Genomic DNA, 25227 nt, shown 5'->3' with positions numbered 1-25227 from the left:
TCAGTCTAACCTTAGTAGTGAAAATTATTGGAATCTATTCTGAGAGACAGGATAAACTGTCACATAGAAAGGCACAAGTTAATCAAGGATAGTCAGCATAGATTTGTTAAGGGAAGACCTTATCTGACCAACTTGATCGAATATTTTAAAGAAGTAACAAGATAGATGAGGGTAGTACAGTTGACGTGGTCAACATGGATTTTAGCAAGGCTTTTGACAAGGTCCCACATGGCAGACTGGTTAAAAAAATAAAATCCCATGGGATCCAGGGAAATGCAGCAAGGTGGATTCAAAATTAGTACAGTGGCAGAAAACCAAGGGAAATTGTTGACGGCTGTTTTAGTGACTGGAGGGCTGTTTTTCAGTGGCGTTCTGCAGGGCTCAGTACTGGGTCCTCTGCTTTTCGTAGTGTATATTAACGATTTGGACGGGGGCACGATCAAGAGGTTTGCAGACGACACAAAGATTGGTCATGTGGTAAATAGCAAGGAGGGTAGCTGTTGGCTGCAGGAAGATATTGATGGTCTGGTCAAATGGGCAGAAAAGTGGCAAATGGAATTCAAACCAGAGACGTGTGAGGTGATGCATTTGGGGAGGTCAAACAAGGCAAAGGAATACGCGATTAGTCGGAAAATACTGAGATGCGTAGAGGAAGTAAGGGACCTTGGAGTGAATGTCCACAGCTCCCTGAAGGTAGCAGGACAGGTCGATAAGGTGGTTAAGAAGGCATATGGAATCCTTTCCTTTATTAGCTGAGGTATAGAATATAAGAGTAGGGAGGTTATGTTGGAACTGTATAACTCATTGGTTAGGCCACAACTTGAGTACTATGTGCAGTTCTGGTCCCCTCATTACAGAAATGATGTAATTGCACTAGAGAGGGTACAGAGGAGCTTTATGAGGATGTTGACAGGACTGGAAAAATGCAGCTATGAGGAAAGATTGGATAGGCTGGGGTTGTTCTCCTTGGAACAGAGAAGGCCGAGGGGAGATCTGATTGAAATGTACAACATTTTGAGGGGCCTGGATAGAGTGGCGGTGAAGGGCCTATTCATCTTAGCAGAGAGGTTAGTGATGAGGGGGCGTAGATTTAAAGTGATTGGTAGAAAAATTAGAGGGGAGATGAGGAAAACTTTCACCCAGAGGGTGGTGATGGTCTGGAACTCACTACCTGAAAGGGTAGTTGCAGAAACCCTTAACTCATTCAATAGGAGTCTGGATATGCATCTTAAGTGCCGTAACCTGAAGGGCTACAGACCAAATGCTGGAAGGTGGGATTAGAATAGGTGGATCGTTTTTCGTCTGGCACAGACATGATGGGCCAAGTGGCCTCTTTCTGTGGCTTAAACTTTCTATGATTCTAACTACAAATCTCTGTGCGTGTCAAACAGCGGTTTCATTTTGATATGCAGCTCAGAGCATAGCTACCTGACCCGAACCCGACCGGGCCCAATGACGTGTCGGGTTCGGGTCGGATTGGTCTTCCGGGACCGGCATTTGTGCTCTGGCCGGGTCGGACACAGTGACAGCCAGGACGTCAAGGCGGGGAACGTGCATTTGGACTCTGCGCTAGTCTGCAGTGAGCGATTCCATCAATGGTAGAGCACAACCTGTTCAATAAAGTTGATTATATTCTCGTGGTCAGGTTGGGTGCAGGAAAAGTGAAAGGACTCGGGCTGGCTCGGATGTGGTTCTGTTGGGCCCGGGTCGGGTTTCATTTGCAGACCCGAGCAGTTGACTGGTCGCAGAAAGCTTCAAGTAAAGTAATGCATGCTCTGTATCTTGATCCAAAGTCATCTGGCCGTGCCCTGGGTATGAAAATGAGATTTACAGTATACAACAGACAGAATAAAGCAAGCTTTACTCTGACCTATCAAACATCCAGGTGGTATACTGAAAGAGGGTGAATGCTCAGATTTCCCCAAAGCACGGGGCGGCACAGTGGTTAGCACCGCAGCCTCACAGCTCCAGCGACCCGGGTTCAATTCTGGGTACTGCTTGTGTGGAGTTTGCAAGTTCTCCCTGTGTCTGCGTGGGTTTCCTCTGGGTGCTCTGGTTTCCTCCCACAAGCCAAAGACTTGCAGGTTGTTAGGTAAATTGGCCATTAGCAATTGCCCCTAGTATAGGTAGGTGGTAGGGAAATATAGGGACAGGTGGGGATGTGATAGGAATATGGAATTAGTGTAGGATTAGTATAAAATGGGTGGTTGATGGTCGGCACAGAATCGGTGGGCCGAAGGGCCTGTTTCAGTAATGTATCTCTAAACTAAACTAAACACTCAATAGTTCATTGCATAGTGAGTCAATGAGCAGGAGAAAGGTCAATGTTTAACCCATTGCATTACCCTGTCCCTCAAAGTTCCCAGAGTTACTGTTCCTTTCTACTGTTCATAGTCGCAGAAGTTACCTCCAGTTTAGACCGATCAGAGGTAATAATTGTATAACACAGTACTTATTACAAAGCAGCGTGATTCTTAGGCCCCATCTCCCTTCCGCCCCTGCAGCTCGGAAGCGCCGGAAACCCCGTCTTGGAGCTCTCGCGAGACCTGGCACAGCTCGCGCGTCAAATCCAAATCGCAGACAAACAGCGAGGCGGGAATGAGGTGAGAGTATGATTGAAGGGGGAGGGGATTGAGATGAGGGAGAGCGGATTGTGGGTTAAGGAATTGGGATAGGGAAGAGATTCTATGGATGAAGGGGAGGAGATTGGGAAGATGAGAGTGAGAGGATTTGGGGGATGATAAGAGAGGAGGGGATGGAGTGATGGGGGAATTGGGAGGGTGGAGTGAGGGAATGGAGGGAGGGTTGGGATTGGCAGGTTTGTGGCTGGTAGAGAGACAGGAACAGTGTCTCACACCTGAGCTACGTGGCGGCAGGATATCGGTATCCCTGTGATTCGATAACTCCTTATGTTGGGTTGGGGACCATCATGTAATGTGGAGAAAATAGAGGAAAAAAGGGGGAGGTGAGGAAGAGGATGTGTTGTGAAGAAAAAGTCTGAGGTGCACTGTGTATATTATGTTTATGTAACAAATCTATTCAGTTGTGTGTGACATGTCAGGTCGGGATTAGCAGACTGAGCTACTTGCGCTATAATGGAGCTAAGTACATTACTGTAAGTAATGAGACACAGACCAAGGGTTGGCCTGTACAGAAACACAATACCCAGCACTGACCCTTGTCTCAGTTCACAGACCCGTTGTGTAATCCTTTTAAGATTCAGGCACAGAGTTACAGGGAGAGAAGCTGTGCTGTGCAGTGATCATGATCAGCAGGACATTTTGTCTTAATTTTTGTTCTGCCACAAAAAATGATTTTTTTCAAACCATTTCATTAGGACCTCCAACCGACGGAACGGAAGAAGCAGTTGAACGACAATGTACCGTATGAAACAGTTCCTAAATGCACTTGTAATGTCTGCAGCCTGAATTAGAAGCTATAAAGTGCAGTCATGCGCCTTGTAATACGCTATTGTATGGGCATATTGTCATGCGGTGTGGATTTTCAGTTCACTGAGTTTGTTGGATCGATTTTTTTTTGTGTGATTCCAATGATTTTTTTTCCCCCTCTTGCTGGCAGCTCAAGACATTTCACAGCAGGGAGAAAGACCAGTTTCACAGCGTTTGTGGCACAGAATGGTCTACACACCTGAGGCATAATACATGTTCTGACTGCTGCAACCAGACAATACTAATTTACCAATCTTGCTCACAAAGGACTGTTCCTCATGCACTTTGTCTCACAGTGGAATGCAAACTACAGAAAACATGGCAGCCCAGGGATTGAACTCCTTGACTGGGTATTAGGTGCTCAACACTTGGGCTAGCAGTCATTCCATTGGTTTTCTTTATTCTCCTTTTCCTTCAAACTTCACCTTTTCTGAGTGAAAGCCACTGTTGGTGAGGACTGTGGGGAAGAAGAATGAGAGGAGTTTGAAGAGAGAGACGATGAGGAGGGCAAGGAACATACCTTGGAAGTGGAGCAAGCGATTGATTAAATTTGCATGTTCTGATGTTTCAGCATAAAACTGGGTAAAAGGTTATGTGCAAATACACCCTTACAAAAAAATTCAGTGTTATGCTGTTGTTACGCTGAAAAGTTCCAGGAAACTCTGGGCCATTGGCGATTTTGGATCACTACAGTAGGAGACAAGGATGCTGTTTGGGTAGATAAGGGAATGGATAAGGAAATGTGTAATGTTCATATGGAATGGAATAGGTCTCGAGGGTGATTTTAATTGAGTGGGTAAATACACTGCCTGGTGTGGTACTGAGTCACACAGACCAAACAATCTGAGTCTCAGTTCCTGGTCTCTGCTACAGTAGCTAATCTCATGATACAATTGGCTGAAGCAGCCCAGAATGAGAGAAAAACCAGACCAGGGTCCTGCTTCTGATGTTTTGCCTGTGGCCAGAAGAGTGTACTGTTTGGACATCAGGTGAGGCCAACACTGGGCTCAGTTGTGATGCTTTCTATGGTTCAGTATCATCCTGACATTCACTCTCCAGATTCACTCATGAAGTATAGGTGTTGGGTGAGGTATTGGAGACAATGAAACGCACACTCCAGCAAGATTCAGCACCTTGAAGTTTCAGAGTGGAGGTCATGTCCTGATGGTTCAATAACTTTTTCTGAGTTTCTCTGTCATTTCAGCTGTCTGGAATGAGCGACAGAGCTTCTCTCTGTTTGCACAGAGCAAATTATTTGTGAAGTACAGCTTCTGATTAAATTTAAGGACATTGTTGAATTATCACAGTGATGGTGTTGAACGAATTTCCCTGTCCAATGTAGAGCACCACAGACAGAAGCATAGCTCCTGAGATTCAATCAATAATAGAGGCAGCTCAAATGCTGTCTCTTGTGGAATCCAAACATTTAGCGAGAGCAGGAACGCTATTTTTGAGCTTCAGATACAATTATTGGCATCGGTTCCAATCAGAGATTGGTGAGATTAAGAGAGAAACAAGTGAGATTAAGAGAGAGACAAGCAAGAAGCAGAAAAATTACTTCTTCCGTGAGTGATCTATATAAATGGTGTTCTCCGATGACTAGCTGAGTGATGACACGGCTCCGCTGTAACTCTGATTTATTTGGGCCTGTTTCTAATCTATCTGAGTGAGAAGTATGGGAAAAAAACACTAAGCATATTCTAGATTTCCTTTATCAGTAAGTCCTCTGAACCATGATTTTTTAAAGGGTGTATTCACAATATATATTCATGATTTAGATGAGGGAACTAAATGTAATATCTCCAAATTTGCAGATGACACAAAACTGGGTGGGAGGGTGAATTGTGAGGAGGATGCAGAGAGGCTTCGGGGTGATTTGGACAAGTTGAGTGAGTGGGCAAATGCATGGCAGATGCAGTATAATGTGGATAAATGTGAGGTTATCCACTTTGTTAGCAAAAACAGGAAGGCAGATTATTGTCTGAACGACTGAGGGGAATATGCAACGAGACCTGGGTGTTCTTCTACACCAGTCGCTGAACGTAAGCATGCAGGTCCAACAGGCGGTAAAACAGGCAAATGTATGTTGGCCTTCATAGCGAGAGGATTCGAGTACAGGAGCAGGGATGTCTTGCTGCAATTATACAGGGCCTTGGTGAGGCCACACCTGGAATATTGTGTGCAGTTTTGGTCTCCTTATCTGAGGAAAGATGTTCTTGCTATAGAGGGAGTGCAGCAAAGGTTCACCAGACTGATTCCTGTGATAGCAGGACTGACGTATGAGGAGAGATTGAGTCGGTTAGAATTATATTCGCTGGAGTTCAGAAGAGTGAGGGGGGACCTCATAGAAACCTATAAAATTCTAACAGGACTTGACAAGGTAGATGCAGGAAGGATGTTCCCGATGGTGGGGGAGTCCAGAACCAGGGGTCATAGTCTAAGGATATGGGGTAAACCATTCAGGACTGAGATGAAGAGAGATTTCTTCACCCAGAGAGTGGTGAACCTGTGGAATTCGCTATCACAGAAAGCAGTTGAGGCCAAAACATTGTATGTTTTCAAGAAGGAGTTAGATATAGCTCTTTGGTTTAAAGGGATCAAAGGATATAGGGCGAAAGCAGGAACAGGTCAATGAGTTGGATGATCAGCCATGATCATAATGAATGGCGGAGCAGGCTTGAAGGCCTACTCCTGCTCATATTTGCCATGTTTCTATGATTGTGCTTGGCTCTCAACAAGTGTGATTTTAAAGGACTGTGGTGTGTATGCTGATATTCTTCAGTTTGAAGCTTGTTCTTTCTCTGGGTGTGTTTTAATGTTTTCAAATCTATTGGTGTTTTCTAGATTACAAAAAAATCCAAGAGAATCTGAAGATTAGAGTCTGTGCAGAGAGTCATGGGTTAATAGCTGATCTCTATCATAGTCCACCTGTTATAACAGCTTGTAATGGAAAGTTCAGAAAGAGCATGGAGAGCCCCTTTTTAGAGAACAGTACAAGATATGTGGCCTGCAGGAAGGCGATGCATACCCAGCGACTGGTACAATCCAACTTGGCCTACACCTCTCAGAGCCTCGGGCAGCCATTGAAGCCTTCACTGCTGTCAGGGGTTTCATGCCACAGACAGCAGTCCAATGTAGAGCACCACAGACAGATGCATAGCTCCCGAGATTCAATCAATGATAGAGGTAACTCAAATGCTATCTCTCTTGTGGAATCCAAACATTTAGCAAGAGAGCGGGAATGCTATTTATGGAATTCAGATACCGTTATTGGCATCGGTTCCAATCAGAGCTTCGGTGAGATTAAGAGAGAGACAAGCAAGAAGCAGAAAAAGTACTTCCATGAAGAGAATTTGCCTTTAGTAAAATTAAACAGTCAGGAGGCTGATGGTGATAGTCATTTAAGGTTCTCTGAAAGTCACTATGACTCATTGATTTTTGGTTCTCCTGACCGTCCTGTTACTCTCGGAGACCTTGAGAATGTCTCCCAACCATCCTTAAAAGGACGATCCAATACCCTGCGCTCCATTCTGAAATCATCCCAAACATCTGCAAGCCTACATCACTCGATGCTCAGCCTGGGTGATAACAACCACAAGGCAAAATGTGCTTCAAGCAAAGCTGTAAGCATCGGTCCTTTAAGGTTTTTGACACATTCTCCTTGTAACTATGCAAATTTGTCTTCTGGAGATGAAAGAGCACAATGGTCAGGAAAAGCATATCCAGATGTTAGGAAACACCAATATGTTCAAACAAATCAGGACTGTGACTCCTCTCTTGTACGTAATAACCATAAGTTTTCATATCCTGTGTGGGATGCATATCCACAGTGTTCAAGTACCAAGTGCCGGGTGTGTTCTGCTGGGTTAACTTGTGTTTGCAGCAGATGTGAGAATGCTGACAATTGCATGACCTGTACAGAAGCAGAGGTTTCTCTGGATGACTATCACAGTCCCTCTCAGTTTACTTCCCCTGGTAGAAAGACTTGGTCATTGACAGACTCACTGACCTTACCTGACAAGGACATGAAGGATTTAAATCACTCTTACTGTGCTGAGTGTCAAAGAAGTGCAGACCTTTTGCGTAACTTTCCCATAAAATCAAAAAACATGTCTCACCGTGTGTCTGACATGAAGATTGATCAGAGAGTACCTGTAGATGGAGAACAGTCAGGTACTGAAGATCCCTTCCAAAACACTGTGGAACATAGGAAAGCTTTATCAGTCAAGTACTCAGATCATCATCTGCACTCCAGTGTGAAATTTCAGTCAAAGTCCAGTTACCCTGTTTGCATCGCTAACATTTACACCAAACAGCACAGAGCTCCAGATGATTTGTGGATACAAGAGTCTGCCCACTGCGTTGTTTGTCCAGGTCTCTGTCAGACACGTAACGAGAGCAATTCCTCCCATGGAAATCTCTGCAGCGAGGCACAGGAAGAGGAAAAATCTGTTCTGAGGTCTACAGGAGTTGGAAGCAGGACACTGAGAATTAAGCCAGTCAAAAGTTATTCTAGAAAATCCACCTCTCAGAAAGGAGAGAAACCTAACAAAAGAGAGATCTTCCACGTGAAATCTGAAGATTGCAGCCATTCTCATCTCTGGAAACATGGGCCGATGCTAATGGAAGCTTTTGTGAGCAATGTTTCTACAAAGCAGTTCCTGCAAACCTCTTCACTAAGGGACTGCCAGCAGCTGCAGGTAAGAAGCTCACAATGAATATATAATAGAGCCATGAAGCTAACTTAACCAGCTGCCTAAATGCTGTCCATCTGCTGGAAGAACTTACCAGCCCTTCAAACACCGAATCCTTCATTTAATTAAACAAATTCATATTATGTATTACACTGTATTGTTGCTGAATTCACAGCATGTATCCGGCGATGTGGTTTAGTGACAGAGCACTGAATTTCAGTTAGAGGTTCTGAATTTGGATCTCAATGACATTTAGTTGCTGTAAGTGAGACTGTTTTGCTGTTTATTGGCTATGCTGATTGATAAGAGTATTTGCCATGTTGGCGCTAGAGGTGACATGTTCATCTGGATTATGGCAGTGTGGATTTGATAGATTAGACAGTAGTGTTGAGGAGCGGTGGAGCATACTGTAAATCAGACTGTCGAGCTTTCTTACAATTACAGACTCTTGCAGCATATTCAGCCTATCGTGCCTGTGCCAGCTTCTTGAAGGAGCTATCCAATTAGTTCCACTCAACAACAACAACTTATATTTATATGGTGCCTTTAATGGAATAAAACACCCCAATCGCTCCAAAGGAACGTTATCAAACAAAATTTGACACGGAGCCACATAGTGATATTAGGGCAGATGACCTGGTCAAAGAGGTAGATTTTAAGGAGCATCTTAAAGGAGGAAAAAGGTAGAGAAGTGAAAAGGTTTAGGGAGGGAATTTCAGAGCTTAGGGACTTTGCAGCTGAAGGCATAAGAACATAAGAATTAGAATCAGGAGTAGACCATATGGCCCTTCGAACCTGCTCCGCAATTCAATACGCTAATGGCTGATCTTTTGCCTCAACTCCACTTCCCCGCATGCTCCCCATATCTTTTGATTCCCTGAGAGACCAAAACTCTGACTATCTCAACCTTAAATATATTCTACAATGGAGCATCCACAACCCTGTGGGGTAGAGAATTCCAAAGATTCACAATCCCCTTGAGTACTCTATCTGCCACCTTGTTGCCCCTCACTTAACTTGTCTGCATCTCTTTGCTGACACTTTGTGTCCTCCACACAGTTTAGATTTCCACCTAGCTTTATATCGTCAGCAAACCTAGACACATTATTTTCCGTCTCTTTGTCTCAGTCATTAATCTAGATTGTAAATAGCTGAGGCCCCAACGCTGATCCTTGTCGGAGCCTGTGAACTTGAAAATGCCCCATTTATCCCTACTCTGTTTCCTGTCTGTTAACCGATTCTCTATCCATGCTAATATATTACCCCTAACTCCATGAGCCTTTATCTTGCTTATTAATCTTCTGTGTGGCACCTTATCGAATGTCTTTTGAAAATCCAAGTATACTACTGGTTCCCCTTTATCCACCCTACCAGTTGCATCCTCAAAAAATTCTAATAAATTTGTCAAACATGATTTCCCTTTTGTGAAACCATGTTGACTTTGTCTGATCGTACGATAATTTTCTAAGTGCATTGTTAAGACTTTCTTAATAGATTCCAGCATTTTTCCAACAACTGATGTCAGGCTAACTGGCCTATAGTTCCCTGTTTTCTCTCTCTCTCCTTTCTTGAATAGCAGTATTACATTTGCTAACTTCCAATCCGCTGGGACTGTTCTAGAATCTAGGGAATTTTGGAAAATCATGACCAGTGCATCTTCCATCTTTGCAGCTATCTCTTTTAGAACCCTAGGATGTAGGCCATCAGGTCCTGGGGATTTGTCAGATTTTAGTCCTTTAAGTTTCTCCAATTTTTTTTTTCTTTACTGATATTAAATACCTTAATTTCCTCACTCTTATCAGTCACGGCCAGCATTGGTGGAGTGATTAAAATCAGGGATGCATCGACTCAGGAGAGTGATTCTCTGGCAAAGAACAAACTATAGCTGAAGCTGTAGTGCCAGTACTGTAGGCTCAGTACTTAATAGCGATGATGGGGGAAGGGCTGTTCGCTGATCAAAGTTAGCTGCAACAACAACTTATATTTATGGTTGCATTTGCTGACAACACTACCACTAGGTGGTGCTGCAGTGACACCTGCGCAAATGCAGCATGTGCCACTAAAACGTCACAGTCTGCGACTTCAGGCAGCTGCCAGGACTAAAGATGTTCAAATAAACACAAGAAGACAACCTAACCTAAACACATGGCAGCACACAATGGCGGGAGAGAGAGAGCGAGTGAGCGGGCTGGGGACGGGGTGGTGGGGGGGGGAGCGGAGCGGGCCGGGGTGGGGAGCAGAGTGGGACGGGGGGGAGCGGAGTGGCTGGAGACAGCAGCGAGGGGGGGGGGGAGCGGAGCGGCCGGAGAGAGCAGCGAGGGGGGGAGCGGAGTGGCCGAAAGAGCAGAGTGGCCGGAGAGAGCAGCGAGGGGGGTGGGGAGCATAGCTTCACGCATGGGTGAATACCCGTCGGCATTGCATTGCTGTACGCGTAAAGCGCAGAGGCCGACCAGGCGCATTGCCCGAAGATGCACACGTCACGCGCTGACGTCATCGGCGCATGCGCTAACCAGTCCTTGCAAGTCGGAACGCAGCGCACACGCAGAGAGCAGGAGCCCGTCTGCGCATGTGCACACCTTGGCACAGCCTGTTGATGTCAGTGGCCAGCTGCATTGTCAGGAATCACTTTGTATATTTGTAGTTGCGTTTGCTGACAACGCAACCACTAGGTGTCGCAGTACTGGCGCATGCGCAAATGCAGCCTCATCCACTGAAACATCACTGTCTGTGACGTTTCTGGAGCTGCCAGTAATAAAGATGGCACTGTTCAATTTTTCACAAAAAGTAAATGCAGCCTTAAACCCAAATCCCCACAGTGGCTGCGATCACTGCCTCCATCCCACCCCAACGGTATCTGTGCTAGTACAGAGTCAAATAATCTCATTATAAGGCATCCTTCAATTTGCTTTTTGTATGATGCTTACGATTCTAACATTTTGGTTTTGGAAATAGATTCATGTGGCTTATTCTCTTGCACAATTACAGCAGAGCAAATGGATTCTGGTCTATAATTCAGACGGAAGCCATCATGCTTCTTTACGCCGCTCCCTCCCGCGCACATCTGCTTGCCGCTTCACCCCCCCCCCCCCCCAAAGCCACTCGCTCCTGCCCTCACCACTTCCCTAACTCGGCAGCTCACTCCAGGCCTCGCCGCTTCCCTGTTCTCAGCCACTAGCTCCCGTGTCGCCCCGTCACCCTTCGGCTGCTTCGGCAGCTCCTTCCCGCACCCCCCCCCCCGCTGCTTCTTTGGGTGGTGCAGCGGGAAGCAATTGGCCAAAGGGGGAGGCAACAAGGGCAGGTGTGTGTGGGTAATGGAAGGTGGCGGGGAGCAAGTGGCCGAGGGGGAAAGCGGTGAGGCCTGCAACAATTGGCTGGGGAGGGGGGGTGCAGGGAGGTGGGGAAGCGGTGAGGATGGGAACGAGTGGCGGAGGGGGAGAAGCGGCGACGCGGGAAGCAGTGAGGGTGGGTGCGAGTTGCTGATGGAAGGTGGCGGGGAGCAAACGGCGAGAGCGAGTGGCTGAGGGAAGGCAGCGGCTAGGTGGGGAGCAAGCGGCCCCATTCCAACATGTGATGACGTTTTAGAGCGCATGTGCGAATTAGTCCTGGCGCTGACGTAGACTGCGCATGTGCAGCACCACACTGGCAGAAAGAAACCGTCTGCACTGATGACGTCGGCACTTGGCTGTGTTGTCAGAAGTCGCTTTGTATATTTATATAGCGACTTTAACGTAATAAAATGTCCAAAGGTGCTTCACAGGAGCATTATAAAACAAAACATGACATCGAGCCACAAAAGCAGGTCAGATGACCAAAAGCTTGGTCAAAGTGTAGGTTTTAAGGAGTGTCTTAAAGGGGGAAAGTGAGGAAGAGAGGCGGAGAGGCGTAGGGAGGATTTTCTAGAGCGTAGGGGCTAGGCAACTGAAGGCGCGGCCACCAATGGTGGAGTGATTAAAATGGAGATGCTCAAGAGGTCAGTATTAGAGGAACGCAGATATCTCGGAGGGTTGTGGGGCTGGGGAAGATTACAGAGATATGGAGGGGCGAGGTCATGGAGGGATTTGAAAACGTTGAGAATTTTAAAATCAAGAAGTTGCTTAACCAGGAACCAGTGTCGGTCAGCGAGCACAGGGGTGATAGGTGAATGGGACTTGGTGCGAGTGAAAACAGGGACAGCAGAGTTTTGGATGACCTCAAGTTTATGGAGGGTAGAATGTGGGAGACCAGCCAGGAGTGTGTTGGAATAGTCCAGTCGAGAGGTAACCAAGGCATGAATGAGGATTTCAGCAACAGATGAACTGAGATGGGTGAAGTCAGGTGAGTTATGGAGGTGGAAATAGGCGATCTGAGCGATGGTGCGAAAACGGGGAGGTTGAAATGTGACACCAAGATTGTGAACAGGTTGGCTTAATGTTAGACTGCTGCCAGGGAAAGGGATGGAGTCAGTCGCCAGGGAACAGAGTTTGGAGTGGGGACCTGAAATGGTGGTTTCAGTCTTCCCAGTATTTAATTGGATGAAATTTCTTCTCATCCAGTACTGGCTGTCAGATAAGCAGTCTGATAGTTTAGCAACATTGGAGGAGTCGAGAGGGGTGGTGATGAGATAGAGCTAGGTGCTGTCAACGTACATGTGAAAACTAATTGAATGCTTTTGAATAATGTCACTTAGGGGTAGCATGCAGATGAGAAATTGGAGGGGGCCAAGAATAGATTCTTGGGGACAGCAGAGGTAATGATGTGGGAGCAGGAAGAGAAGCCATTGCAAATGATTCTCTGGCTATGATTATATAGATAAGAAAGGAACTAGGTGAGAGCAGTCCTACCCAGCTGGACGACAGTGGAGAGGCATTGGAGGAGGATGGTGTGGTCACAATGTCAAAGGCTGCAGACAGGTTGGGAAGGACGAGGAAGAAAAATTTACTTTTGTCAGTCACATAGGATGTCATTTATGAGTTTGGTAAGAGCTGTTTTGGTACTGTGGCAGGGACGGAAACCAGATTAGAGGGATTCAAACATGGAGTTCCGGGAAAGATGGGAATGGATTTGGGAGGTGACAACGTGTCCAAGGACTTTGGAGAGGACAAGGAGGTTGGAGATGGGATAGTAGTTTGCAAGGGTGGTGGGTTCAAGGGATGGTTTTTTGAGGAGGGGTGATGACAGCAGATTTAAAGGAGAGAGGGACAACACCTGAAGAGAAAACCATTCATAATACCGGCTAACATGGGGACCAGGAGGGGAAGCTGGGTGGTCAGCAGTAGTGGGAATGGGATCAAGGGAGCAGGAGGACAAGATGAGCTCAGAGAGGGCATAAACTGATCAAAACTACTTCAAGATAGAGGCAGAGCAGCTGAGTCTTACAGTGTAGTCTAGTGCAGAAGAGTAGTCTTGATGTCCAGGAATTTGGAAGCCAAATTTGAGAAAACATCTAGAGCTCATCGAGCAAAGCAGAGAGCAGGCATGGTCGGTGGGCTCAGTGTTTTGATCCAGAAAGGTAGCTGGTGAAGGGTAGTTCTGGAGCTGATCTTTACTCAGTCTTACTTTTTTTTAATATAGAGTTAAACATTATAAGCATATACCTCCTAACTGAAGCACGCACAGTTTCAATAAGCATCTCTTTATATGTGCTTAAGTGAAATCCCAGTAAATGCCCACCACCTGCACACAATTAAACACAATATACATTTAACAGCTGACTCCCGAGCTCTTCTCCCCCCCCCCCCCCCCCCACACAGCACTGCAATTTTTTCCCCTTCAAACATTTATCCAATTCCCTTTTGAAGGTTGCTGTTGAATCTGCTTCTAGCACCCTTTAAGGCAGTGCAGTCCAGATCATCATAACCCACTGTGGAAAAAAAATTCATGTCACCTCTGGTTCTTTTGCCAATTAGTTTAAATCTGTGTCCTCTGGCTACTGACCCTTCTGCTGCTAGAAACAGTTTCTGCTTATTTACTCTATCAAAGCCCTTCATGATTTTGAATATCTTTATTAAATCTACCCTTAACCTTTTCTGCTCTAAGGAGAGCAATCCCACCTTCTCCAGTCTCTCCACATAACTGAAGTCCTGGGTTCTTGGTACCATTCTTGTAAACTTCCTCTGCACCCTCTTTAAGGTGTGGCGCCCAGAATTGAATACAATTATCCACCTTGATTGATGGAGAAAGCAGAATGGCAAAGTCTATGAAGTAGAGATATGAATTTGATGGGGGATTTTTTTATGTTTACACCTAAGAAACATGGGCGCAGTAAGTATTTCAATACTGAACCAGAATAGATTTGTACACTTCTTACTAAATGGAGCAATGGAGGTGTTAGCTTATAGAACAAGTGAATGTCCCAGGCCCCTAAATGATGCCCAAATGTTTTAATTGGGTTTAAGATCTTGAAGTTTAGAGCTAACTAAAGTTTATAAGCTGAATTGCAGACTGTATGTTTTGTCTGAGTCACTATATGAGACTTGGGTTACATAGTGTGTGAGTGGAAGATGCATAGCCTGGCTGCTGAACAGTTGCAGTGCCATCAAACAGGCAACGTTATTAGCATTAATACACTTGGAAAACACCTTGAGGTCTGACCGTATACTTAGTGCTGTTAAACACAAAAACGTAACGTGGAAAATGCAATGACATTAGGTCTTTAACTCTTAAATATACATCTAGCAGCAAATTAATAATCAGTATAAAGTGCTCAAATTTAGCCACAGATGAAATGGCTCTGCACAAAAACATTTTTTAAATTAAAAGATAAAAATGTTTGTCTTTACAGGAAGAAAACTGACAGAAAAAAGAGGGTGAATGGAAGTGGTTGCCTGTCTGATGTGTTGGTGCTCATGAAATGTGTGCTATAATATTTGCAAATATTTGTGATCTTGACATAACACATGTAAATGTGGCTTTGTCTCAAACTGTTGAACAGCTTAATTTGGTTTCTTTTGTTTGACAGAGTAGAGAGCCTCGAGGATTTCCTTTGGATGGTAGGACAAAGCAACCAGTGGAAAGGTACAGCAGTGTGCGGGGAGTGGTTTAAAGATATTTGAAGCTGTTTGACAGGGTTTCACATTGTTTCAGTCACCAGTAACACAGACGAAACAAAATGAACAGGAGTCTGGAAACAGAATTGCAGCATCGCCGGAAACAGAATTGCAGCATCGCCTGTAACAGTAGGCTGGAAATGGTGCTTCAAAAGAACTATGTAGAAACATCTTGGATGTTGTGCAGTGCACTCCTTTTTAAAAGCTACATAAATTGTATAATACAGACTTGAGATATTCAATAAGGTTCCACATAAGAGACTGTTAGCTAAAATTAAAGCTCGTGGAATTGAAGGCAAATTATTGACTTGCTTAGGTGATTGATTAGAAGTTAGAAAAGAGGGAGTAGGGCCAATAGTTATGTACTTGAATTGGAAGGAAATGACTAGTCAAATGGTTAATGGAATGTTAGCCTTGCTATGAATGATATGGAGCCAAGGGATGTGGAGGAGTTAAGATACAGATTAGCCATGGATCTCATTGAATGACTTGAGGGGCTGAATGGCCTACTCCATATCCAAGAAAGGAAGAACTTGCGTTTACTTTGCGCTTTTCACAACCATTGGATGTTTCAAAGTGCTTCACAGCTTTTGAAGTCCTTTATTGAAGCTCAACACTGTTAGAATGCAATTTCAAACAGCAAAGTTCCATAAACAGCAATGCAATAAATGACCAAATCATCTGAGTTTGGCCAGGGTACTGCTCACCTTTGACTAGAATCATGATTAGAGATCCTTGGTTTAATATCTCATTTAAAAAAAAGCATCTCCAACAGTGCAGGACTCCCTCAGTACTGAACACAAGAATAAGGAGCAGGAGTAGACCATTTGGCCCCTCGAGCCTGCTCTGCCATTTGATAAGATCATGGCTAATCTGATTGTGGCCTCAAACGCTGTCCATAACCCTTGACGCCCTTGTCTATCAAAAATCTATCTTACTCAGCCTTGAATATATTCAATGACCCAGCCTCCATTGCTGTCTGAGAGAAAACATTTTTCAGTCTTAAATAGGAGGCCCCTAATTTTAAACTGTGTCCCCTAGTTCTAGACTCCCCCACAAAGGGATGCATCCTCAGCATCCACCCTGTCAAATCCCCTCAGGATCTTATATGTTTCAATAAGATCAGCTGTCATTCTTCTAAACTCCAATGGGGATAGGTCCAACCTGGTCAATTTTTCCTCTAAGATAACCCCTTCATCCCAGCAATCAGTTGAGCGAACCTTCTCTGAACTACTTCTAATGTAATTATATCCTTTCTTAAGCAAGGAGATCAAAACTGTATGCAGTATTCCAGATGCGGTCTAAGGCCCAGTACAGCTGTAGCAACACTTCCCTACTTTTATACTCAATTGCCCTTGCAATAAATGGCAACATTCCATTTGCCTTCTTAATCACTTACTGTACCTGCATACGAATTTTTTGTGAATCATGTACCAGGACACCCAGATCCTTCTGTACCGTAGAGTTCTGCAGTCTCTCTCCATTCAAATAATATACTGCTTTTCTATTCTTCGTGCCAAAGTGGACAAGTTCACATTTTCTCATATTGTACTCTATGTACCAAATTTTTGCCCACTCACTTAACCTATCTAATTCTGTCAGTAGACTCTTTATGTCCTCTTGACTGCTTACTTTCCTACCTATCTTTGTGTCATCAGCACATTTAGCTACCATACATTCGGTCCCTTCATCCAAATCATTAACATTGATTGTAAATAGCTGAGGCCCCAGCCTGATCCCTGTGGCACTCCACTAATAATGGCTTGCAAACCCGAAAATGCCCCATTTATCCCTACTCTCTGCTTTCTGTTAGCTAACCAATCCTCTGACCATGCTAATATGTTATCCCCTACACCATGAGTTCATATTTTCTGTAGCAACCTTTGATGTGGCACCTTATCTAATGCCTTTATCCACCTTGCTTGTTACTTCCTCAAAGAACTCTACTAAGTTAGTCAAACATAATTTCCCTTTCACAAAACCATATTGGCTCTGCCTGATTGTATTATGGTTTTCTAAATGTCCTGCTATTACCTCCTTAATAATGGATTCTAGCATTTTCCCTATGACAGATTTTAGGCTAACTGATCTATAGTTTCTTGCTTTCTGTCTCTCCTTTCTTGAATAGAGCTGTTACATTTGTGATTATCCAATCCACTGGGTCATTTCTAGAATCTAGGGAATTTTGGAAGATCACAATCAATGCATCTACTATCTCTGCAGCCACTTCTTTGAAGGGACCTGTCAGACTTTAGTTCCAATAGTTTTTTCAGTAACTTTTCCCTACTGATTGTGATTGTTTTAAGTTCCTCCCTCACTTGGTATCTTTTTCAGTCCTCTACAGTGAAGACAGACAAAAAATACCTGTCAATGCTGCCACCATTTCCTTGTTCCCATTATTAATTCCCCCAGTCTCGCCCTCTAAGGGACTAGTTACTCTTTTCCTTTTCAAATACTTATAGAAACTCTTACTATCTGTTTTTATATTTCTAGCTAGATTTCTCTCAAACTCTAATTTTTCCCTCATTATTTTTTTCGTCATTCATTGCTCGTTTCTAAAGTCTGTCCTATCTTCTGACCTACCACTTGCAGTTTTGTAAACTTTTTCTTTGAATTTGATACTATCCTTAACTTTCTTAGTTAGCTATGGATGATGCATCCTTCTCATAGAGTCTTTCTCAATGGAACTTATCTTTGCTGTGAGTTATGAAATATCTCCTTAAATGACTGCCACTGCTTCTCTACTGTCCTACCTTTTAATCTATTTTCCCAGTTCACTTCAGCTAACTCTGTCCTCATACCCTTGTAATTGCCTTTATTTAAGTTTAAAACACTAGTCTTAGACCCACACTTCTCACCCTCAAACTGAATGTGAAATTCTATCATGTTATGATGTTGCCTAGAGGCTCTTTTACTATGAGGTCATTAATTAATCCAGTGTCATTGCACATTACCAGGTCTAAAATAGCCTGCTCCCTGGTTGGCACTAAGAAATTGTCCCGAATACATTCTATGAATTCATCTTCCAGGCTACCTTTGACAATCTGATTTGTCCAATCTCTATGAAGATTAAAATCACTTTCTTACAAGCCCGCATTATTTCTTCCTGTATACTCTGTCCTACAGTGTAGCTACTGTTAGGGGGCCTATAAACTACTCCCACAAGTGACATCTTTCCTTTGCTATTTCTTATTGCTACCCAAATTGATTCTACATCTTGATCTTCTGAACTAAGATCATCTCTTACTACTGTACTAATGTCATCCTTAATTAACAGACCTACCCCACCATCTTCTCCTAGCTTCCTGTCCTTTTGAAATGTCAAATACCCTTGAATATTTAGGTCCCAGCCTTGGTCACCTCACAACCACGTCCCTGAAATGGCTATCAGGTCATACATATTTGTTTCTATTTGTGCTGTCAATTCATCTGTTTTGCTATGAATGCTGGGCCTTTAATTTTGTCTTTTTACCATTCTTGCAAACTCTGGCTTTATCTACTGGTGCACTCTTCAGTGTATACGCTGTGTGCCTTCCTGCCACACTCTGGTTTTCATTACCCATATTGTTACCCTGCTCTATTGCCTTGTCCTTTCTCTTTAATTTATCACATCTCCCCTCACATGATCCCTCCCCCCCCCCCCCCCCCACTATTTAGTTTAAAGCTCTCGTTATCACCCTAGTTATATGACTCACCAGAACACTGGTCCCAGCACGGTTCAGGTGAAGACCATCCCAATGGTACAACTCCCACTTTTCCCAATACTAGTGCCAGTACCCCATGAATCGAAACCCATTTCTCTCACACCAATCTTTCAGCCACGCAGCCAACACTCTAATCTTATTTATGCCAATTCGCTCGTGACTCAGTTAGTAAGCCAGAAATTATTACCTTGTGGTTCTGCTTTTAATTTGGCTCCTAGCTGCTCATAATCCCTATGCAGAACCTCTTTCCTAGTCTTATCTATGTCTTTCATACCCACATGGACCATGACAACTGGATCCTCCCCCTCCCACTGCAAGTTTCTCTCCAGCCCCGTGCAAGTGTCCTAAACCTAGCACCAGGTAGGCAACACAGCCTTCTGGACTCATGCTCTTGGCTGCAGAGAACTGCATCTATTCCCCGTAATTATCTGTCCCCTACTACCACTACATTTTTGTTTACTCTCCCCATTTGAATGGCTCCCTGCACCACGCTCATCCACCCAGCAGCACCCACTCTCGTCCGTACATGCTGGAAGAACCTTGAACCTGGCGAAGATTTGCAAGGGCTGAAGCTCTTTCACTTCTACCTTCTCGATCCCCATACCTGCATCACTCGCAGTCACATTCTCCTGTCCCTAGGCACGGATCAAATCAGAAGACCCTAGCCTAAGGGGTGTGACTGCCTTCTGGAACAAAGTGTCCAGGTAACTTTCCCCCTCACTGATGCATCGCAGTGTCCGAAGCTCGACTTCTAGTTCATTAACTCTGAGCCGAAGTTCCTTGGGCCGTAGACACGTACTTCAGATGTGGGTGACATGGATCACACTGGTCTCCACCAGCTCTCACATAGACTACAGCGGCAACACATCACTTTCCCTGCCATCCTGATTGTGTTTTAATTAACTAATTAATTATATTCTTAATTATATGTTAATTAATGTCTCTAGTCCTACTTTTGCTTATATTCTTGTTATTTCAATAAATTTTATACTTACCCTGATTAAAATTCCCTAGTTTAGATGAGAGAAAAAACTCACCAACCAATCGCTTACCTTCTTTCCTGTTAACGTCGCAGTTTAATTTTCTTTAGAATGCTCTGAACCCACAGACTCACCCCCTAGCTCTTCAAACTCACACCACTGTCTCTAGGTTACCCCCTATTTCTGGTATGCTCTCGCCTGCCTGCCCACCTAATTAATACTTCCGGGCTTCAGCTCTGTCAGAATAGCACTTCCTCCCGTACTGCACCGAGTTCCCACACTTGCCAAATGCCCAAGCTCTCACTCTGTCTTGAGCTGTGTTCATTCATGAGCTACTACCTTTGTACCTGCACTGAATTATCAATACAGATTATGTGCAGAGTAATATTTTGCAGTGGCTCTGAAATTAGAGCCTTTGTTCAACAGCCTTTATTGTATCCATGTTCATTATCTACCAACAAGTTAACAGCAGAACTGCCCAGAGAACCAAATATTGACTCAGATCCATGGACTCTTTTAGGAACTAATTCTGGAAAAAAATCTACAAATTCTATGAAAAATTCTTTAACTATTGATTTTTTTGTAAATATTTTTGTTTAAACAGCTGATTAGTACATCTCAGTGGAGCTAGCTCGGAGAAGTCACTGACTGCAATTTAGTAGGGAGCTGAGTTAACAATACCCAATTGTAATGACAGGAACACAGAAGCTTTTTGTGTTCCTGACTGTATCTATACTGAGGTTAAACCAATTCCCTTGCTCTGTCCAGTTTAGCAATCCCTCCTCCAGTGGCCTTTGTCACTGATTGTATCTGAACTGATGTTAATCCAGCTTCCTCACACTGTCAGGCTTGGTAACTGTTGGCAGCAGTTTCTTTCATGAAATCAGATGCATGGCTTTTACCTTCCCAGTGAGAAGGCCCCAGATTTAGATGCCACTGTTATTGACTCTGGTTTGTGTTTGGGTCACTACCAGTGATTAGAATTTCGGTTCAGTCAGTGTTTAAAGTATAGGAACCTATCCAGTTGACGCTGTGATTTGTCGGTGCCTTAGTGAGAGTGTGGCTGTTTGGGGGGTGGGGGAGGAAATGTCCCAAGGCCTGCATGGGCTGTGATTTATTGCAGTACTTGTACAGCACTGTCCCTGTGTGGTAAATAATGTTGCAAACAATCAACCCAAACAACACCGACTTCATACATCACTAGGGGAAGAATCTGTACAATTCTATCAAGTGTTTATTCAGTAGATTACAAACCCAAGTGCGTTTGCAAATTACATTATAAATTAATTAACTTATCTACATTCTACATAGTCTTAGTAGTTCTTTTGTGATTTTGTAAGATTTAATTTTGGGCTGTCAAAACAGACATCACAAAGGCCTAATTAATGTAAGTTCAGGTTGCTACACTTATGAATTTCAAAGTGAGTCACAGATGGCAAATTGGAGTTTGTGTTTGAAAGATAATAACCGATTTTTTAAAAGTTTAATTATCAAGTGTTAATTTCCGTCAGCTCATGAGGGATTGAAACGGCATTAATTTGGCGAGAAGTTTTTCTAATTAAATTCAGCATTTGCTCCTGTTAAGTAGTTACAAGGGTGTAATGTAATACAATTTTCTTTCAAACCTGATTTGTTTCACTTATTATCTTCCAAACCTCTCTCAAACGCTGATCAGGCCCCAGCTGGTGTATTGTGTTCAATTCTGGGCACCATGCTCAGGAAGGATATCAAGGCCTTAGAGAGAGTACAGATGAGAGTTACGATAATGGTACCAGGGATTAAATACTTCAGTTATGTGCAGAGACTAGAGAAACTGTGGTTGTTCCCCTTAGAACAGAGAAAGTTAAGAGGAGATTTAATAGAGGTGTTGAAAATCATGAAGGGTTTTGATAGATTAAGTAAGGAGAAACTTTTCCAGTGGCAGCCGGGTCGATAACCAGATTTAAGGTGATAAACAAAAGAATCAGAGGTGTCATGAGGAAAAAAATTTATGCAGTGAGTTATGATCTGGAATGCAGTGCCTGAAAGGGTGGTGGAAGCAGACAGCTTGTAGCAGTTAATTATCGGATGTGCATTCAAACAGCTGGGGGAGGTGGATGGAAATAGGGACCATGACAGGGCATCATATGGGTCCTGTGCTATCAGTTTGGTTGTGCAGCATAGATAGGATGGCTCAAGCCTTTACTGAATGAGGGATGGGAGAGATATAGAGGGAGATGCCACAGTCTGGTTTAGTGCAACTGCTGTACAGTTTTGCTCAAGTTTTCTTTTGGGGAGCCAGATGTCTGACTCATGTGGAAACTCAGCACCAAGATTCTGAAATATTTACACCTACCTTAATGTTCTATTTGTCCAATGAGGCGTGCATACTGTCTCCCCAGAGGGCACATCCAACTTATGTAGATGCAGAAAGCCTACTGCAGGCTAGCAAAGCCAAGACAGAGGGACCCCAAGTGTGTACAGTGATACTGCTCTGAGTCTAATTGCAGAGCCCCAACCCTTGCAAGCAGGCTTCTTGCAAATCAGAGGCTATGTGTGGAGGAGAGAATGAGTGAGAAAGTTGAATTATATTGGTTCTCCTTTCCTTATTATTTTTCTCTCAGCTCACTAATTACCTTTCACCCCATGCTCTGTTCCCAGACTGCAAGGTTTAATGAGCCACTAACTTTGCCCTCTGACACCTGCAAGCTCCTCCTCCAGTCTCAGATATCAAACACCTGAGATGGATTATCTTATTCCTCACAACACTGTGCAATGGATGAGCCTATTGTAGCATAGGCAGTAAGTGTGGTGTTAACATTGGTCTCAGCATTCCTGGGTTAGCAAGATGGAACGTCATCAGGGGTATCCCTGCTGATCCATATCCAGTGACTTCTGCTGGAAAATGCATGCATGGATGTTGGTTAAGGACAGAATCAGGCTGACTGTGATGCCCCTGGATGAATAGGTAGGTATGAATGTGCACAATTCCCTGAAGCGGTCTGGAATGCCCTGCCTGGGAGGGTGGTAGAGGCGGGTAACTTCACATCCTTTAAAATGTATCTGGATGAGCACTTGGCACGTCATAACATTCAAGGCTATGGGCCAAGTGCTGGCAAATGGGATTAGGTAGACAGGTCAGGTGTCTTTAATGCATCGGTGCAGACTCGATGGGCCGAAGGGCCTCTTCTGCACTGTATTATTCTGTGATTCTGTGAAGCCATACCTTAACAAGAGGCAGAACTTTGAGAGGAAGGGAGAAAAAGAGATAGAGGCGGGTGGTTAAAAACTGGTTAAACGTTGAGAAGTTTATCAATTAGGATTGTCTCTTTAGGAGGGGTGACTTTCACTTAAAATCATAGAATGGATACAGTACAGAAGGAGGCCATTCGACCTGTCTTGTCTGTGCTGGCCCTCTGCAGGAGCAACTCAGCCAGTCCCATTTCCCCTGTCCTTTTCCTGTTGCCTGCAAATTATTTCTCTTTAGGTTCTTATTCAATTCCATTTTGAAAGCCATAATTGAATCTGCCTCCACCACGCTGTCAGGTAGTGTTTTCCAGATCCTAACTACTCGCTGCGTAAAACAGTTTTTTTCCTTTTGTTGCTGTTGCTTCTTTTGCCAATCACCTTAAATTAATGTCCGCCAACGGGAACACAGCTTCTCCCTATCTACTCTGTGATCTATCGTTCATGATTTTGAACACGTCTATCAACTGTCCTCTTAATCTTTTTTTTTCACTAGGGAGAACAACCCCAGCTTCTCCAATCTATCTCGAACTGAAGTCCCTCACGGCTGGAAACATTCTCGTAAAGCTTTTCTGAAACCTCTCAAAAATCTTCACGTCCTTCCTAAAGCGTGGTGCCCAGAATTGTACACAATACTCCAGTTGAGGCCAAACCAGTGTTTTATAAAGGTTCACCAGAACTTCCTTGCTTTTGTACTCTATGCCTCTGTTTATAAAGCCCAGGATCCTATATTTATTTTTAACCACTTTCTCAACCTTCTTTATGTACCGTTAGAAAAAGCTGCATCATGGTTGTTAGTATTTGTTATAATGTCTGTTGGGAGTGTTAGGGACAGTGACTCTGCCCTGGTGATGAGAAATCTCTCTGCATACTCCCCAGTTTGGAGGACAAAAAAACAACGCTTGATGTACACATGAGCACTTAAAATTTCAGGTTGGTGAATATCAGCTCTATGTTGCCAGAACCAAAGTCACATGCATAAGGCCCCTTTTGCAAATGACATTTGAGGGCATGTGTGTTGACTACATTTTAATCATTCACGGCATCTGAACGTCACTAGCAAGGCAAGCATTTATTGCCCATCCCAAATTGCCCTTGGGGAGGTGGTGGTGAATCGCCTTCTTGAGCCTTTGCAGTCTGTGTAGTGGAGGTACTCCCACAGTGCTGTTGGGGAGGAAGTACCAGGATTTTGACCAAGCGATGATGAAAGAATGGTGGTATATTCCTAAGTCAGGATGGTATGTAACTTGGAGGGGATCTTGGATGTGGTGTTGTCCCATGCGTCAGCTGCCCTTGTCCCTCCAGATGGTAGAGGTCGCAGGTTTGGGAGGTGCTGTCAAAGAAGCCTTGGCGAATTGTTGCAGTGTATCTTAAAAATTAAGAGTTTGGGTGAACACTGAGCAGCATTTGATGGATGATTTAGTCGGCATTTCATTCCCATCTCAGTTGGAGATGGTTAAATGTTCCTGTTCAATGGAGCATTTGCAGAAACTGATGTTGTTCTTTGTCTGGTTCCCGCTGTAACAACACAGAGGGTCAGTGGGGTGTCTCTTGTACTTTTGTGTTTCTATGGAGATGAGCACAGATGGGGCTCAGCGGGTTAGGTGTAGCCTGATGTAGAATAAATCTTTCTGATTATGATAGATTTGTGTGGATAAGGAAAGTGGAATGTAAGTGGCAGAAAATCTTGACTATAATGGAGTACCTCAAAATCTTACTACCTTCCCAGTTAGTCTAGATTTTGTTTGGGCTATAATTCCCTTTGCATTGAGGAGAAGATTCATCATCTAGGTTCATTACATTTCTGAAAAATATATTAAATGAATTTGCAAGTGGCACATGGTTTAAATAGAAATACAATTACTTTTCTATTTCCCTTTAGCAAGCTTAAACTGGCGCTGTTCAAAGTTGCATTAAATGTTTAATGTTTCTAAAAATCATGAGGATTTTTAAGATGCATCCAAATGACTGACAAGATAAGTGTAATAACTAGCTACGAACACCGACTGGTGCTTTTCCGCTGGTAAAACTGAGTGTCAGGTCATGTGCCAAGCTGCAGAGGTTGCTGCTCAACTCTCGTTAAAGAAGAGCCAATGTTAGGAGGGAATGAGGGGAGAGTACGTTCATGTGAGGTACCCTTCTCAGTAAGC

At 43.9% G+C, this 25227-nt stretch overlaps 1 protein-coding gene across 1 annotated transcript in view; it reads left to right on the top strand.

The window, feature by feature from the left end:
* The first annotated feature begins 3327 nt into the window (after nt 1-3327).
* Nucleotides 3328-25227, top strand: part of LOC137352016 (uncharacterized) — a 59739-nt gene continuing 37839 nt past the window's right edge. The window contains exons 1-3 of the mRNA XM_068016993.1: nt 3328-3384; nt 6294-8149; nt 15081-15136. Coding sequence (XP_067873094.1) covers nt 3378-3384; nt 6294-8149; nt 15081-15136 — 1919 coding nt within the window. The 5' untranslated portion in view covers nt 3328-3377. The remainder of the gene's footprint in view (nt 3385-6293; nt 8150-15080; nt 15137-25227) is intronic.

The sequence above is a fragment of the Heterodontus francisci genome, chromosome 37 (genome assembly GCF_036365525.1).
Source record: "Heterodontus francisci isolate sHetFra1 chromosome 37, sHetFra1.hap1, whole genome shotgun sequence".
Lineage (NCBI taxonomy): Eukaryota > Metazoa > Chordata > Chondrichthyes > Heterodontiformes > Heterodontidae > Heterodontus > Heterodontus francisci.
This window is presented reverse-complemented; position numbering and strand designations above follow the sequence as displayed.